Source organism: Polyodon spathula, chromosome 3 (assembly GCF_017654505.1).
Source record: "Polyodon spathula isolate WHYD16114869_AA chromosome 3, ASM1765450v1, whole genome shotgun sequence".
NCBI lineage: Eukaryota > Metazoa > Chordata > Actinopteri > Acipenseriformes > Polyodontidae > Polyodon > Polyodon spathula.
Window position 1 is genome coordinate 11,299,409 of NC_054536.1, and position 18,180 is coordinate 11,317,588.

Genomic DNA, 18,180 nt, shown 5'->3' on the forward strand with positions numbered 1-18,180 from the left:
AGAGCTACAGGCTTTTATGGCCAAGACTGATCAAAGTGTGCATGTGACAACAATATCCCAAGCACTCCACAAATCTGGCCGGTATGGTAGGGTGGCAAGAAGGAAGCCATTACTTAAGAAAGCCCACCTGATATCCTGTTTGAAGTATGCAAAAATCACTCAAGAGATTATGTAGCCATGTGGCAAAAAGTTTTGTGGTCTGACAAAACTAAAATTGAACTTTTTGGCCTAAATGTAAAGCGTTATGTTTGTCGCAAACCCAACACAGCGCATCACCCAAAGAACACCATCCCTACTGTGAAGCATGTTATGGGGATGTTTCTCATTGGCAGGGACTGGGGCACTTGTCAGGATAGAAGTGAAAATTAATGGAGCAAAGTACAGAGATCTTTGACGAAAACCTGCCGCCCTCTGAAAGAAAGCTGAAACTGGGACGGAAGTTCACCTTTCAGCATGACAATGACCCAAAGCACACAGCCAAAGCTACACTGGAGTGGACAAGGAACAAAAAGGTAAATGTCCTTGAGTGGCCCAGTCAGAGCCCCGACCTAAATCCAATTGAAAATCTGTGGCATGACTTTAAGATTGCTATCCATCAATGCTCCCCAAGGAACTTGACAGAACTTGAACAGTTTTGTAAAGAAGAATGGTCAAATATTGCCAAATCTAGGTGTGCAAAGTTAGTAGAGACCTATTCCAACAGACTCGCAGCTGTAATTGCTGCCAGAGGTGTTTCCACCAAGTATTAACTCAGGGGGTTGGAGACTTATCCAATTATGATCTTTCAGTTTTGTATTTTTAATAGTTTTTTTCTCAAACTTTTTTACCCTAAAAGTGTGGAGTACGGTATGTAGATAAGTGGGAAAAATAATCATTTAAATGCATGAAACTCTGAGGCACTGACACAACAAAATGTAAAAAAATTCAAGGGGGTGTAGACTTTCTTAGGCACTGTATATCCCTGAATATGCTTTCCATTTGAAACTTACACAGTTTACCACTAGCCCTCTCTCCCCACAGCAGAAACATCAAAATACAAAACAGTTTACCTTTACAAGAGAGGAGAGCTGCATCTTTACCATAATAACCTATTATTTTCTTTAATGACATTTCAACCTGAGAGCTATGAGGAAAAATTACCATGATGAGTGAATTGAATTTCCCTGCAAAATCCCTGCATCCCTAATTCTGATCTAATAATCGAATGACAAAACTCTCTGAAGATAAATAATGTTTTAAGTATTTTGATCTAATAAAAAACAAGTGTTTTTGTTTGTTTAATGCTCTACTGTAATACAAATAGAATGTAAAAGCAGGAGTGAGCATCTAATGTAATCAATTTAATTAGTTCAGTTTCTGTCTTCAACTAAACAAAAAGTCTTTTAACATTCCAATATCAGTTAAACAAAAGAATACAAATAAATAGAATGAGGCATGTTGGATTTTAAAAGTTGTTCCCAAACACTTTTGTAGTACCGGCATCTGCATTTTATATATAAAGAATATAAATGTTTAATTTATCTAAGCATTTACTGCAATAAAAAAAACAGAGGAACTGTTAAGTTTGAAGACTGTATTTAATAATTTTGGTATACAGTGAACCAATTGAAGGAAAATAAACCTCGCCCTTACCTGCCTGAAGGAGTCAGGATCAGCAGTTTTGAATCCAAGGCCTTTCTATAATGAGCAAAATTAGCTACCGAAATACCTTTTGGTACCAGAATAAAGGAGTCTATGGGGTAATGTCCATTCTCTTCATTATATTATAGAAATTAATGAAAACTTGGCAGCCGAAGCAAGCATTTCATTTAAATTAGAAAAGTTGTCTGCAGTATCAGCTCTTATCAAAAAGGTATCGACTTTAATTGGGATGATGTTTGTGAGCCAAAAATGACTTCTTGCAGTGAATTTGGAAAAACACTTAAAGTGGCGTTTCATATAAATTAAAAAAACAGCCTTGGAAGGTAAACAGGTTGTCTAAAACCTACTTCAGCTGGATTTTGTATGAACAAAGAGGTCAGACTTCAGAGTTTAGTCAGTACAAGAATATTACATTCTAATATTTTAACAGTAGCCTGGATTTAGTTGAAAATAACTGGACCTTCCACTGAAAGCTTAAATGGCTTCATAGCAAAAGCCTATGGCAAAACACCCTACAATTTCTATTAAATATCCTGTTAACAAATTTCAAGATGAAGTTAAACTGACCCATTGACAACATACTGAAAAGGTAACATAATATGCTGCTCAGAAAGACTATATTGTAGACCCAGGTTAATCAAACAAAAAGATGATGTTATACATAAAACAGCATCTTTTAATACACATATAAACTTGTATTGTATTATAGCAAGGATCCTGTGAACTTTGGTTCACCAACATTTTAGGGAAAGGAGTGGTTGAAAATGAGAACCATGAGAACATTTTCCAGTATTTTGTAAAGGAGTTATAGCCAATTCATTTTTAATATTATTTTCTATAACTCAAGTTAAGATTTAATTGGGACTCCTGATGTATTAAATGGAGGGAAATCCTATATAAGCCTAGAGGAAGACTCAATTCAATACCATTGAACTTGACCTTGCAAGCTGACGTGGTCTATGCTCTGAGGGTCTCTGGAAAACTGATTGCTGTTTGGCCGTATTGAGAAGTCTTTGCCTTTTGAAGTCAGTTCATATTTTTCAATATATCCTACACTGCACTTCCATATCCTGGAAGGAAATTTTTCAATTTATATAATATTTATATTGAATACATTGCTATAATATAGAAATTATGTCTTATTCTTAAGCAAGTGGTACATTGAATGTTTTAGAGTATAGCTGTGGGTGCTTTAGCTTTTTGCATTTTATAGTCTGCAGGCTAAGCATATGATAACCATATCTGTATTTCTATATTGAAATACTAATGCTGTTAAACCTGTAAAGGCACTGGATCGCCCAGATTGCTTATTACTTGGGATTTACGATGGTTTGCGCAACCAAACAATCCACTTTTTAAACCATTTATTAAACCGAAATGAAAACTATTACTGCTCTGATTCGTTGAAACTTCAATTTTACATATATATTTAAAAAGAGTACGTGCAATTCTGACAACAGACATCCCATATAATTTGATAATAAAAAAATAGTAAAAATGTCATTTAGATTTCAAAACAATCAAAATCCTTTCTGAATGAAAATCAGGATCACAGACACATTTTAGCGGAACTTCCAATTCTAGCCCCATGTCCAGGTATGAGTAATGTATTCTGTGCCCCCCTTTAGTAATCACTGGCTATTTCAAGTGAAGACACAATAATTTAGCAATATTAAAGTTTAACATAAACTACATTAAAATAAGAAAAAGGTGGATTTAATAAATGATTTTCAAGAGGCAATGTTTTTCTTTGCAAGTTAAAATTAAATTACCAACAGGAGATTAGATGCTGCAGAGAAATGTGACCTCCAAGGAATAAAATAAGCTGCATGTCTCCTGTAGGGTGGTATAGCAATATTGCCTGAGATGACTTGGCTTCTTTAAAATGAATTTAAAATGTAATAATGTGCTTAATAAAATCTAATTTCTTTACTTTACATGGGGTGTTTTAATTGTTATATGATGCTGAATGTATTAGAAGGAGAAAATATAGAATAGTCATGAAGTTATATAACAGGCAAAAATATAAAGGGATTTTAAACCAAGTTTACAAGGTCATTGTTATACTTTAACATTTGACAAACCATTACAGTTTCTCTGAAAGAGAAGAACATATTTATCCAAGTCAGTTTTGAAGGTGAGCTCCCTTAGCAAACCTGGCTTTTTGACATTTTCTGGCTTGCTATGAATTTTAGCAGCATTTAAACAGGACTTGAATACCGGCTATTTTGGCATCTCTTTGTTTTATAACATTTAATGACTCAATAAGCCATATTTTCAAAGTTTTTAGTTCATTTATATTATATCAAAAAACAAAATTATATTTTAGTTTTACAAAATGAGAAAGAAACATCTGTTATGTTACCAATATAAGAGTTTATTATGCAGTGTATTAAAAAAAAAAAAAAAACATGTCGTTATTGTAAATAACTTTCTTTCTTTTCAAGTATGTAATGAACCATTTTTTATGGATTCAATTGCCTTCATAGCTTGCTCTTTATAATTCTTCAGGATTTTTAAATGGAAAACCATTTAAAATGCATACCTGTCTTTGGTTCAACAGAGAAGTATGGCTGTCCCTGTAGAATGCTATAGATTAATCTTGCACTGTTCCCATGGGTGGGATCGTCAGCATCTGTGGCTGTCACTTGTATGACGGAAGTTTCTGTGTGGAATATTAAGACAAGTTATACCAGTAACATTAGCGTAATCATTTATTAACATCTACAAAGTAAATAATTGCGAAAAACCAATGTGTGTCTCATCTGGTTGAACTCAATGTATTCTTTCACATTAATAAGAAAAGAAGATACAGGTGTGTTTGACAGCTTTTGTACTACTGCAGTGATGTTTTCTTTCTTTCAGAATCTGAAAAGCTTTTTAATTGTAGTCCTCGAGTCAATTTGTTGATAACACCCACTGCACATGCTAGCATAATAGAGCAATACAATTATCTGATTACAATCAGAATTATTGTTGATTGTATAGTATGTGTTCGCCATGATTTTGTAGTGCTTTCCCTTTCACAAGTTGTAGTAATGTTTTCACATTAGGTAAAAACTGCTAAAGTTTACGGGATAGGTGTGTGTGTGTGTGTGTGTGTGTGTGTGTGTGTATATATATATATATATATATATATATATATATATATATATATATATATATATATATATATATATATATAATAAACTACAGGCAGTCCTCACACTTATGACACAATTGGTTCTTGCAAGTCGAGTCGTAAGTCGAAGCACATTTTCCCATAGGAACAATGTTATAAGTTGGGGTTACGTTCCTGACTCTTTGACTTCCTCATCAGCACTAGCAGCTTCACCAGTCACCATTCTATTATGCAAATGAGCTCTTGCTTTAAATCTAGAAAATCAATCCCTGCTTTCATTAAAAGGTTCAGCATTAGAACCCTGCCCCAGTTCTTGCTTAAGATGCTCATAAAGACTCCAGCCTTTTCTTGAATGACTGCCAAACTCAAGGGCATACAACGTTGAGTTTGATCCTCAATCCAAACAATCAGAAGTTTTTCAACCTTGGCAATAAGTCCCTCACGCTGCTTGGTTATTATTGTTGCTTGCACTGGAGCAGAACCCTTAACATGCTCCTTAATTCTAACCTTTTGTTTTATGATTGTCACCACAGACGTACAAGGGATATCCAAGGCTCGACCAATTTCAGTAGCCGTCTCACCTTTTTCAGAACGCTTGATAATGTTCAACTTTGTTTCCACTGAAATGGTTCTACATTTCTTAGAACCCGAAATATCTCCTGCAATTAATTTCCTCTTATCTTACATTGTTAAGGGCAAATAAGAGTTACATGCATAAAAAAAAACAAAAAACAAAAAAAAACGCTAGACTGAGTCAGGGTAGCCATGACAGGTACTGTGGTTCGAACACCGAGCATGCGCACACGGGGCATTGCTAGAGTCTCGCCGTGTCGTAAATGACGTATCGATATCGTAAAGTCGAAGCAGGGTAATAATGCAAAAGAGTTGTAAATTTAGAAAGAAATGGCATCCAGAAGCCCTGAATAGAATTACAGCCTTGTTATGTACAGTTGGGTTTATATTATTATTATTATTATTATTATTTATTATTATACTTACCAACTTCACACATTTCAGGGATGCTGGCAACATAGGGTCCATTTTGGAATTGTGGTTTATTGTCATTGATATCCTGAACTTTAATAATGAATTCAGATTCTGGTTCCACTGGCTGCATGGTCAACCTGTTTATGGCCTGGGCACGCATTGTGTAGAATGCTTTCTCTTCTCGATCCAGTTTCTTCATGGTATAGATAAAGCCTGTATCTTCATCAATTCTAAAAACTTCTCCTGCTCCCTCTCCTAACAGTATATACTTTATGGAAAAGTTCCCTTTGTCATCATCAGATTTGAGCTATGAGAAACAAAAATATAAACATTAAAGGCTTTATTCTCAAAGATATTTACTCTAAATGTCAGATAGTAAATATGCACCCAATAAAGCTTTCACATTTTAAGCAAAGAACTTAAGGGACTACATCTCAAGTTCTTTATTATTTTTGTGTTTTTTCCTTTCAGACAAAAACAATGTTAATGATGATCTTGGCGTAAATAGATTTGATAATCTAGCGCTACATTAAGTAAAGGATACATGAAAAACACTGTAGATGACAAGCTAAGTAACATAAAGATATATAACATATTAAATGTTGGGAACAATGAGAGGCAAATTCATGCTTTGTGGCTCACACCACTTGATAGCACAGTATAGGCCATATTCTGAAGCAATGCAAAGGAGAACCTTCAGAGAGGAAACAAAATATTTTAACAGCTAAACACAATTATTTAGATTTTGATTGTGGTTTTTATCTGTGTTTGTTCAGTTAAAATATATCAATATAAAGTAAATGATCACTAATGGGTAGATTTGCTCTGACTGTACCCCGTTGGGATAAACCCTAGATGTTGGGTAATTTTTAGGGGTAATCCGGGTATTTCAACAAATACTTATGTGACGGTTACAATCCAGGGTATTTGCCCTGTGCTGTAAAATATTCCAACTGAGACTTTTACTGGGGTATATGTCGATCAAATTGGTCCATAAGCCTATTATCTCTGTAGCAGAAAATACCTGGCCAACACAAAGTGGTCCTGGGTCCTCTTCAGGAACAAATAATTGGTTCCATTTCCATCCACGTCTGATACGGTGATGAGGTACATGCTGTTCTTGTTGTGAGGCCTTTTTGATTTGCAGATGTTTTCTTGTATTAGTTTCTTTTGGGAAGCAATGCCCCAGCACAGTGAAAGCAATTAGAATGGGTAGCCAAGCGTAACAGTTCATTGTTCTGCTTTTATTTTGTTAATATCTGGTTCCGGCCAATATATTGAAATACAATTGCCTCAGAGATATTATAAGAATTCGCAACGTCAAAGGGAAAGACTCATAATGTACGTATGCTTCCAACTGCTGTCAGATGTTAACAATGATGCCTTTTAATTCTTGCATCTCTTCTTGCTCCTGAAGAATAAAAAAATAGTATAAATTATGTGGGTTAACAAAACTACATTTTAATGCAGTGTTAAATGCTTGTTTGTTTCAATTTATGATAAAAAAAAATAAATAAATATAAAAAGAAGCCCGGGGCACCAAATTAGACTTTGTTTAAAATTGCCGTTACTCAGAACAATATTTTCCTGCAACTAAATTATTTATTTCTCTAGGTCTAGATCAGGGGTGTCCAATTATGGTCCCGGAGGTTCATTCCACTCCAGGTTTAACAAGTGAAATCATATACCAGTAACTGCTTGCTTCGGGGTCTAGATTGAGGTTTAATTGGTTCAACAAAACAATTTAGAACAAAGACCTGGACTGGGAGGGACAACTTGGGACATCTCTGTTCTAGATTCTATCTACATTTTTCAAGATTATACTTGACCTTTAGGAAAAAAATAAATAAAAAAAAAATAGGGTAAAGCGCTATGGCCAGAGCAAGGGTTGATAAGACGGGAGTACCGTAGAATTTTTAAGAAATGCATTCTAAATGCTTTATTTCTAAGTTTGAAAATAACCTTTATTATGATTGTGACAGGGAATATTTATAGGTCTGTGTGGCAATGTTGCTTGCCCCGGTGTGTATTTCAGTGTTATATGTTGCGTGTTGTGTGTTAATGTTGGTGTATAGTCATTGGTACGCTGGATATAAATGGGTCTGTGGAACACGAGTTGTTTAAAATGTATATTTGTATTTAGGCACGAGGCTTGCACAGCACTTCACGTGCAGGTAAAATGTAATAATATGCAAGCACGGGGAATTGCACTTTATTAATTCACGTGCAGTTGTACCGCCACTCCAATTAAATGATTAGCAATCGAGTCTCGGTACAGCTGCATAAAAGCAGCATGTTTTCGCTCACTCTGGGTTGTGTGTTCGGTGAGTGGAGAACGGGTGTGAAGAGGAGAGAATTAAAAACACAAGTAAACATAAATACGTGATTTCACTCACCTTGTTTGTCTGTTTGTCCACTGTGTTAGTGTCTGTTTCGTTTAGTGTTAATTTGTTTTGTTTGTCTGTTTATTTTGGTCTTAAGTGCCGTGTCCTGTTTTGGTGTGCTGTTTTTTGTTTAAATCTTTTGTTTATTATTATTTAATAAAAAACTGAGCGTCCCTGTGCCTCAGTTTCACCCGCTACTTCCTGAGTCTATTTCTGATCCCATCAGAACCATCATTGTTTACCATCATTTTCCCTTACTCTGATGCACTGCAGTGCATTTTGGATGCAGTTTAAACATAAAACTATAGTGCATCACCCTGCTGTTGCAAAGTAAACATATTCTCAGCCTCAGAATCGGAAGACTAGGGGGCCCAACACAAATTACCTCTCAAGTATTACTCCCACCTTAGAGTAAAACAAAAATAAAAATAGCAATCGTTGCTCAGCAACCAGAATTCAACACAGCAAAAAGAAACATGGATTGTATTCTCGTTCAATCCTGTCATTTATGCCTCTACCATACAGAATTGCAATGTCTATTATAAAGCTTTTTCAGATGTATAGCCCCGGTGGTAAATGTGTTATGTTTCTCGGTAAACACGCAGACAGAAAATGCCTCCTCTATTAAATGACAAGCATACTGGTATCAAGAAAAAATAAAAATAAAAAGTTTTTACTGTTGTATATATGTTTTTATTTTTCACATGCATAATTGTCATTAGCATGCTACAGGTAGTTAATAAAACAGTGTGCATATGATTTTCGCACTGAACAAACTCATGTATCCACAAAGAAATTTGATGCACATTTATCTATATGGTGTAGGCTACATAAAATTGTAAGTTTATAAATAAATAGAACCACTTTTTTTTTGCTTGAAAACGAGGAATAAAAAAACATGTTTTGTATCAGTATCTACTAATACAATCTACTTGCATGTCATCAGTGGCAGATGGAAAGTCACATTAGCCTGTATACAACTGATGCTGCAACTCACAGAAGATTTACATAGTACAGAAATTGATCACTTACTCTATTGTACAACCTGTAATTTATTAAACATATTGCATGAAAGAAAAACACAGTTCCTTAAAAATAATAACAAATAAAAAATAAAAAAATTCTATTTATTAAAGCCTGAATTTTGTCTGATACAATCTATTTGTAGCTGAAGTTATGAAAGTTTGTAAGATGTGTTGGTGTTCCTGCAGAATGATTTTAAGAATGAATAGTTAATGTATTTTCTCCTCTATTTCCTACCTCTTCTGGTAGGTTAATGGCTGGCTTACAAAGGTCAAGTGCAACCCAGTGAAGGAAATCAATGCTACTTACAGCTGTACTATACTGTGTCCGTCAATTAATTTAACTGGTTCATCTGATTCCATGTCCTCAGCAATTACATGTTTTATAAAACAGACAAGGGAAAATATGGACTAAAGGCCCCGTTTTCAACTGTCAATTTAACTGATGGCACAAATTATCCTTTTGTGAGCAAAGCTTTTTACTGGATTCAAAACTGGAGTCTTCTGTGTTGTTAAAGTTAACACTGTCCGTACATGTCAGGCCTTCCTGTGTTTTTTTTTTATTCTCTCATTTTAATATTTTGGTTCTTGTTTTCATGACGTGACAGGGATCGTGTCTATTTATTTTGACAAGTATTTACAGACATTTCATCTAAGAATAGTTTTCTTTAAACTACCATTGTGAGCATATCAATTGAAGAAAGTACATCTGGACACATTTACTCCCAGATGCTAATCAAACTCTTGTTTTTATGACTTAATTTTAAGAACTGAAAATTATATTCTTGCATTTGTAATGAAAAAGTAATAAGAGCTGGCTATTGCCAATGATATGAGATATTGTGAAAAACATCTGGACCTTGATACTATTCATGAATATAATAACTAGTTTACAAATGTTTAAAAATACACTTGTAGACAAACATTTTGTGTTTACATTATTTCCTGTAAAAATGCATAACAGAATGAGAACATCTTTACTAGGTCAGAACAACACAGATATGATTGGGATAATGTTGACTCCAGATCAACTGTAGTAAATCAACAGAACCATAATTTCAAGGAGCACGCAATATTATCATTAATTTTACCCTTTAAAGTAATCCTGCTTGTAAATAACAAGAGAACACCACTCTATCAAATGTCTTTCCCATACAGCATCCACCTTCTCCACCTACCTACAGTACACAATTAACACATGTTGAAAGTATGATTGCCAAATAATCTAATTAATACATACAATTATCGTTCTACTCAAAAAATAAAAAAAAAAACACGACAGTTAGCTATTTCAGCATATAATTTAGAAATTGTACTGGTTTAAAAGCTCTTTAAAAAAATTGTATTCTTTTTTTCTAGTCTCCCCAGGCTCTATTTAACAACATTTAACCAGACAGACTGTATAACACTCAAACTATATACAATATAAAAGTTGTATTATTTAGTTGCATACAGGAATGAAACCAGATCAAGGCTCACATTCTCTGAAGACATGAAGTTCTGTTAAATAAACTATGAGAGACATTTCTACTTTTGGGCACTCAGTTGCAGATTACAGTTAGATATCTTTATATAAATATGTCAAAGGAGAAAACTTGGAAATATCTGCTATGTCTGCTTTTTTCTCCTTTATACTATATTTTGGTGATAATGCACATTATTGTGACTCAAGTCATCAAATGAGGGGGGGGGGTGCTCTTCCTGTGGAGTAAATTCCATTATCTAAATGACTAATAAAAACTCCATGGCAATAAGGCAGCTTGGCTACAAATGCTAATGGCACAAGTGCAACTAGAATTTTCTTTTTTTTTTGTTATTCTTGTTTATCATTTTTTAAGTTCTTAATGAGGATTTCAAAAATGTAACACTTGCTGGTTTAAACTGCTTCCATCACGCTTATTTCTATTTAGATACACTGTACCATATTGGAGGTAAAAATAGTTTAATTTTCCACTTTGGCTTAGTCTGCAGTACACATTTAATATATGAATCAGTCAAGAAAATAAGTGAGGCAGGGTTGGATAGTAAATAGGGTGTTGTATATTTTGTTTAAGTTAATAACAGAACATGTTTCTGAAGTTCCATATCGCATAGTTGTCAGCTCTCCATGCGGCTGTTACATTTGTTTACATCATCGAGACAGAAAACAGTGACTTTTTAATCACCAATTTAGTGTTTGTAGCATCTTTCTTTTATAATATGTTTTGTAATTGATTTTCTTTTAAGTCAAAGAATCGGTGTTCAGCCATTTTCTTTTGTTGTGAAGATGAAAGGCGTTCCTTTGAAAAGGGGTGGGACTGACACTGATGTGAACCAAACCAATCACATGACAGATGGAGACCATTGCCCTGTGGTGTAAGGATGTTAGGGTAATAGTTCAATATATTTTTTCTCCTACAGTATTGCCAACCACTCCTCTGCAGAAATCATGAGACAAGCTCTTAGAAATCAAGAGATTTGGTGTTTGATTCACAAGATTTTATTTTTTAAAACATTTACCAATATTTCAATGCTAAGAGGTATTTGCTGTTGTTTTTTTAAACCTTATTAACAACAGCTTATATCGAGTCTATAACACCTGAAATCTCTTACAAACCTCTATTAGTGCTTCTCAAAATGCATAATAAAATCATCAATCCAGATCATCATTCAATTTTACAAACAACATGATCTATAGTAACTGTTACTGCTGCTGTGATGACAGCTACTGGGGTGTTGCAGGTTTAGCCATACAGAAAGCAGCTGCTCCAGTCTGGGTTGAATTTGCATCTACAGTGTTTACGCTTCTTTGAGTTTTCCACCATGACTAACATTTATTTTTTGAAAAGCAGAAAAATCTCAATATCCAACAGTACTGTCGCGAGAGGGTCTTAATTTAACTTAGAAATCGCATGTTTCACAATGAATTCGTAATACTACTCTGTGGATGAGGTTTTAACTGATTCATACATATATACACCCACCCCTCATTATATCGCCCGTCGCTATATTGTGCATTCAGATATATCGCGGTCCTGGAGTTGGCTCCCAATTTTAACTGTCTAACTGCGTATGCCTTAGCTGTAATATACATAGGCACTTAGAATTACTGTTAATTTTATTTTGTACTGCACATCACAAACAACAATATACAAAACAATTCAAAACAAAGCATTACTATCTTACTGTTATCATATACACATAGCACAAAAGCAAAGCCAATTCAATATCTACTTGCTGAAGCGTTTTTTATTTTAGCCAATGAGGTGCTCATGTGTGGCAGAAATGCACTAGCAAAAACCACAAGGCAGTGACGTCAGCTCCCTAGCAGCAAACCTCCTGTGTTGTTGTTGTTGGGAATGGATTATTTCAATGTAGCAGGTTTGTGCATTTGAGAAAGGAGAGGAAGACTCATGAAATTAATTGGAGACTGAAGTTGATGTGAAAGAATTGCCCTCCGCTGTACGAGTTAAAATGGTGTGCTGCCTTTTATATGAAAGATGAGTAAAAGCAGGTTGCGTAGAGGAATTATACTGGAAAAAATGAGGGAGTGGTTGTACAGTATTTAGTTGTCAGCCTATTTATTTTTCTATGGGTCTCTCGCTATGTCGCGGCCCTATATATATATATTTATTTCTAGAAGCATCTGTTAACTTATGAATACCAGCTTTATTTAATATCATATGGCATGTTAACAGCTTGCTTTGTATACCAATAAATCTCTATTTATTCTAGAGATTTTCCATATTTGAACTAAATTATGTGGGAGTGTGACAGAAATTCAATGATTCTTGGTTGTAAATCTCCCTCCCGACCTGTGAGGGCACTAATCAGTGAGACCAGAGTTCCCTGGGTGGGCTAGCCAGACAGTTCTTTCCCAGGGTTCAAAGAAAGTCGGCCAGCTAGAAAGGCGGCGGGTCTCTGTTGCAATAACGTATTGACCCAGCAGGGAAACGACACGGCAGCCACAGATTGGAGAGGCAGCTGCACTCGTTTACCAAGGGGTAATGTCTGACAGCATAAAATGGGACGGAGAATTGGAATCTGTTCCTTCTCATTGCTTTTGTGCAATAAACTGAAAAGGACAGCGAGAGACCCCGTAAACCATGAAAACAGTATTGTGAGTGTTTTTGTTTGTTTGTCTGTGTGTAGCTGTCATGTTCGTAACACTACACTAGACGGCTAACACGATTCCAGAGCTGTCACTGAGGACCAGCGCTAAGCCAGAACAGCACTGCACTACTATCACAAAAATAAACCGTATCACCCACCGCGAGCACTACTGCACGCACCCAGGACTGGTGACCATGTATGTATTATTGTGGGATGGATACGTGTTTATTATTTATTGTTTGGGTCTGCAAGCCCGTTATTGTTTACCCCGTGCAGTGCATATTGTTGTGTATTGCCGGGGGGTTATTGTTACAGACTTGGATACAAAATAAAAACCACTTTCCAAACTGGATTATAAGTCTCTGTTTGTTTCATTACCGCACTGCATCACTTCTGCACCTGTTTCCACTCAGCCACTTTGCCACAAGGAGCTATAGGTTACTCGGGTTCGTACGGTACAGTGTAATATTACATTAAGCACATAAATGAGCACCTTACTACAACCTCATTCATTGAGCACGTCTGACCTTATTAAAACTTCCAGGGTGGGCTTTTTACTGAAGCTGTGTTTTTCCAGTAGTTTCCAGCTGAACCTTGGTTAAGCAGTGTGCACAAAGATAATCAATAGACGTGCATCAGCAGCTAATGTTCTATGAAGGTTAGTACATTGGCAGAAAATGTATATAGTCTTTGTTACTACTTGGCATTGGAATGCCATTGTTATTTGTATCTCTATTATCTAGCACTATCACCTTGAAACTAAATAATCAGATGGAATATCAAAGCAGTCTGAGTCCAATAAAAAAAGATATACTTTGTATTTACCTTTACTTAAAAATAAAATCTACTTAGGTTTGTTCTTTCTTTTAAGTGTTTGAAGTCCTTATGGACAAAGCTATTTAATTCTGAGATACCTCATGTGGGATGTCATTTATAGCTATCCTTTCTTTATAGCAGGTAGAATATTAATGTAATACCAACTCTTGAATGTCGTGGATGACAATATTGATTAGGTACTGACTTTGAAAAGGCCCATATATGTTCACACACATAAAAAGTGCACACATTTGTTAATAAATTAAATAATAACCAAAAAAAATACTCAATATAAATAAAATAAAAATAATCTTAGTAGGCAACAAAGAATCATAGCAATTAACAATGGTTGAAAATGATTGAATGATTGGTTTCCAATAACAATAAACGCCTTACCTTAATTTGATTTAGTGTGCCCCCTAAGGCCCAAAACAGGTTCTCTTTGGTACAGGAATAAACACAAAAAGGTTAATAAGATCCTGGAGCTGAGAAATAGTCCCCAGTGTTAGGCGGTACAATGTTATTTCTGAAAGCTGACTATATGGTATGCCTCCACACCCATACATCTCTCTTTTCCTGGATCTCTGAGTAAGAAAGAACAAACACAGGGACTTTTGTCCCAAATTACATTAGGCTCTCGCTGGCTATTCAGGGCCTTCATTATGATGCAGACAGCCTGGGCATGGAAATACAAATAGATGTTTTGTTCCACATGAGAACAATACTGTACTTATTGAAAACAAGCCACGGTGGCAAGGAGGCAATCCATCTTATGAAAAACAAATTGCAAGTGAAAGGGGCATGCCGTCCATTTTGAGATTAGTTAGGAGGGACAAATTATTAATTTAGGACCATCTCTAAAGTTACATGAAAGACATGAGTTTCCTGTGCTCTACAGCAATAGATTTATCAAAGTATTTCCGTTTAAAAAGGCAGTGGCTATATACACTGAAAATAAACTGATATGTAAATGTTGCATCCGTTTGGTAAATACATAATTACACTGATTTAAAATTAATTATCTTAATATTTATTATACTAATTTAGTATCTTCTGAGTCAGGACATGCACAGTGTCATTAGAACAGGGGTTACCAGCGGGTAATTATATTCACTATGATGATTTGTGATGTACTAAAATTAACTAAGTAATTAGCTAAGATCTATTTGTCATGGTTGGGATAGCACCACAACATTTTATTTTTTTAGTGATTACATTTTATTTAACACAAACATATGTCATATTTTCCCTTTGATGATTTCCGGGGAATGTAGAAACGAATATTTATTGAAACATACTAAACTCTGCAGAGGAAATATAAGCGCTTTCATACTTATGATCTGTTATAAGACCGATAAAAAGAGGCAGAGGATAATGAAAGCAAAGATGGAGACATCTCAGAAGTAACTTATACATATTAAATAACTTAATGGAATGAATCAAATACTGGTAACTTGTCTATATATATATATATATATATATATATATATATATAATATATATATATATATATATATATATATATATATATGTAAAATATATATAAATATTAATCATATAGATCAGAGGTTTTCAACTGGAGGTACGCGTACCCCTGGGGGTACTTCTAAGAGTCATAGGAGGTACGCAGGACAACTCAGAAATGCACAAATAAAAATGAAAGTAAAAGAAAATAATGATCTTGGATTGATTTTTTAATGGTATTATAAATTATCTCTAAACCACTGTGCATAGCTATTTCATTTTTGTTAAGCAGCTCAAAGTGAACCGCAGAGGAGAAAAAAAAACAAAAAACAAATAATAACCAGAATCAATAACGTCCACACTTTCCACCTGTATGTATGTGTCATTTCAATTGAGTGGATTTACACTCGGATTATTAGTGGGTGAAGCAGGCGTCTGGCGAATGTGCCTATGGAGAGCGCTCTGTGGTGCTCATGAACTGTTTCAACTTGTAACAGTGAAGCACAGTGTTTCTGCAGCTTTTGGAAGTATAAATGCTCTGGTAAACATAAATAATAATAATCACAATAATCATAATCATACTAAAGGTTTTTGTTTTATTTATTAGGCGTGGCTGCATTTTAGTAACAACAATAGCAGCTAGTTGAATTTGTTTTCAGTGTTCGAAATTGATACATTTCTTGCTTGCAAAAGAAAAAACGAAGGAAGAAAACACAAGTGCAAAGCAACAGAAAGTTAGTCCCTTTAGATAATTTGTATGCTGGCTTTAATAAAAAAATGATCAATGTTAGTTATTAAAGTTTTATCTTGAGGTTCATGATTTTGATATTGTAAATATTGTAAAATGGCACAATTATGCTGAGATGGGAAGCTCATCGTAACGTGATGAACATTGTGCAGACTTTTTTTATTATTTATAAATTATTTTGCCTACTAGAAAACGATGTTTCCTCAATGTTTGTATCCAAAAACAGGTAATTCAGTTTTAAGAAGCTGGTTTCGTATTCTGTCTAAACCAGCAGTATGTCAGTCCCAACCTGTTGTGAGAAATTATACATTCAATAAACAGGAAAAAACAAAATGTGTTAATCAGATTATTCTGTATTGCATCTGTGGTTTGAGAAAAAAATTGTAAAGGGTACTTGAGCTGAAACCTTCCGACAGAAGGAGCACAATTTCAAAAAAAGGTTGACAACCCCAGATATAGTTTTATAGTTTTATTGTTTCATAACTTGAACATAAATTAACCAACAATATATAATTTAATTTCCAGATGGTATAGTAGTCATGGCTTTTTCTCAGTGTCACATCTGGCCACTTTATTACTGTAGATCCTGTCTACATGATTGGATTTTCTAGTACATGGAATTAGAGATGTAAATGAGGTTACAGTTCAGTTAGAAGATGCAGTCTGGTTGTCATTCTAAAATAATACATTGCTCCAAAAAATTAAAAGGAGCAAACATTAAATGTCGCAAAAATAACACCATGAACATGCAGTCAAAAAAGTTGTCAAGGCATTTTCCAAGTAGACGTTTAACGTGTTCTTCAATAAATTATGATAGCTGTCATAATGAATTAATAATTAATAACTGGCCTTTTTTTGTCAACCACACCATGCAATGGCAGATATTTACACAATATGGCATTGCACAAGTCAAACTCTCCATGCTGCTGAATCAATAAAGACTTATCTTCCTCAAGATCATAGCATAGAATCCAGCTGTTGTAAAGTATTGGTGCAATCTTGAACAGACGCCATCGACCGGGTGTGTAAAGAAACCCAGGGCACGTAGCTCAGGGAAATTCAGCTGCTTATTAGGCAGCAACCACCAGCCTTACAATCTGACTAGAGACTCTGGGAGGCCCTGCCACTTTAGAGTAACGTTGATAACTGGTCACAGCAACATAAAGACATGATTGACGGCTTCCGACAACAGCAGACTGAGGGAGCTTAGAGAACTACACAGGCTCACACACTCAGTCATGGTGTACTACTGGTGTACGCAGACTACTGACACAATATGCAGTGTATAAGCGTTTTATTTAATTAAAATCCAAAACACAGCAATAGGGCAACTGGCCCTTTAAATGCAAACAAAAAAAAACACTACAAAATTCAAACAAAAACGTAGCTCTCTCTTAGGTCTACCTTAACTTGGGTGATTGCACTCATTTATTCCCTGCCTATAAAATGAGAGGGCTAATTCCTGCTCCACTCTTCCTTAAACCAAAGGCTATTTTTAGTTTTACCTTTGTATAGCCAGTTTAGCTACCAATACACCTTGGTTTCCTTAAATATCAAACAACTCTTCAATGGCAAACATTTACTTGCATCTCTGTGGGTCAGCTGAAATGATGGCACTAAAATAAGTAATCTACAGCATGTGTACAGGGTCAATAGAACTACAATAAATTCTGCTCTCAGATTAACACTTCCTTCCATTAAACAAAAAAAAAAAATCATATCCATTTGTTACCTGTACATACAAGAACTAAGGGCACATATTTGAACAATACACAATGATATTTACACAGACCCAGCCATCTATTCCCACTATTTGATACGCGCAAACATATTTCTTTGGCCCGTGTTCATCACGAGCTTCATTCACTTCAAGGCTCCTATTATTGTTGGTACAGTTGCAGCAAC

The 18,180-nt window shown here is 35.0% G+C and overlaps 1 protein-coding gene across 2 annotated transcripts in view; it reads right to left on the reverse strand.

Moving 5' to 3' along the window:
• LOC121312719 (cadherin-7-like) overlaps window positions 1–14,686 on the reverse strand; it is a 32,021-nt gene extending 17,335 nt beyond the window's left edge. For both annotated transcript variants that reach the window (XM_041244420.1, XM_041244418.1), the window contains exons 1-4: window positions 14,460–14,686; window positions 6,774–7,160; window positions 5,762–6,056; window positions 4,187–4,306 (exon numbers count right to left, since the gene is read on the reverse strand). In XM_041244420.1, coding sequence (XP_041100354.1) covers window positions 4,187–4,306; window positions 5,762–6,056; window positions 6,774–6,983 — 625 coding nt within the window. In that variant the 5' untranslated portion in view covers window positions 6,984–7,160; window positions 14,460–14,686. The remainder of the gene's footprint in view (window positions 1–4,186; window positions 4,307–5,761; window positions 6,057–6,773; window positions 7,161–14,459) is intronic.
• Between the last annotated feature and the right edge of the window lie 3,494 nt (window positions 14,687–18,180).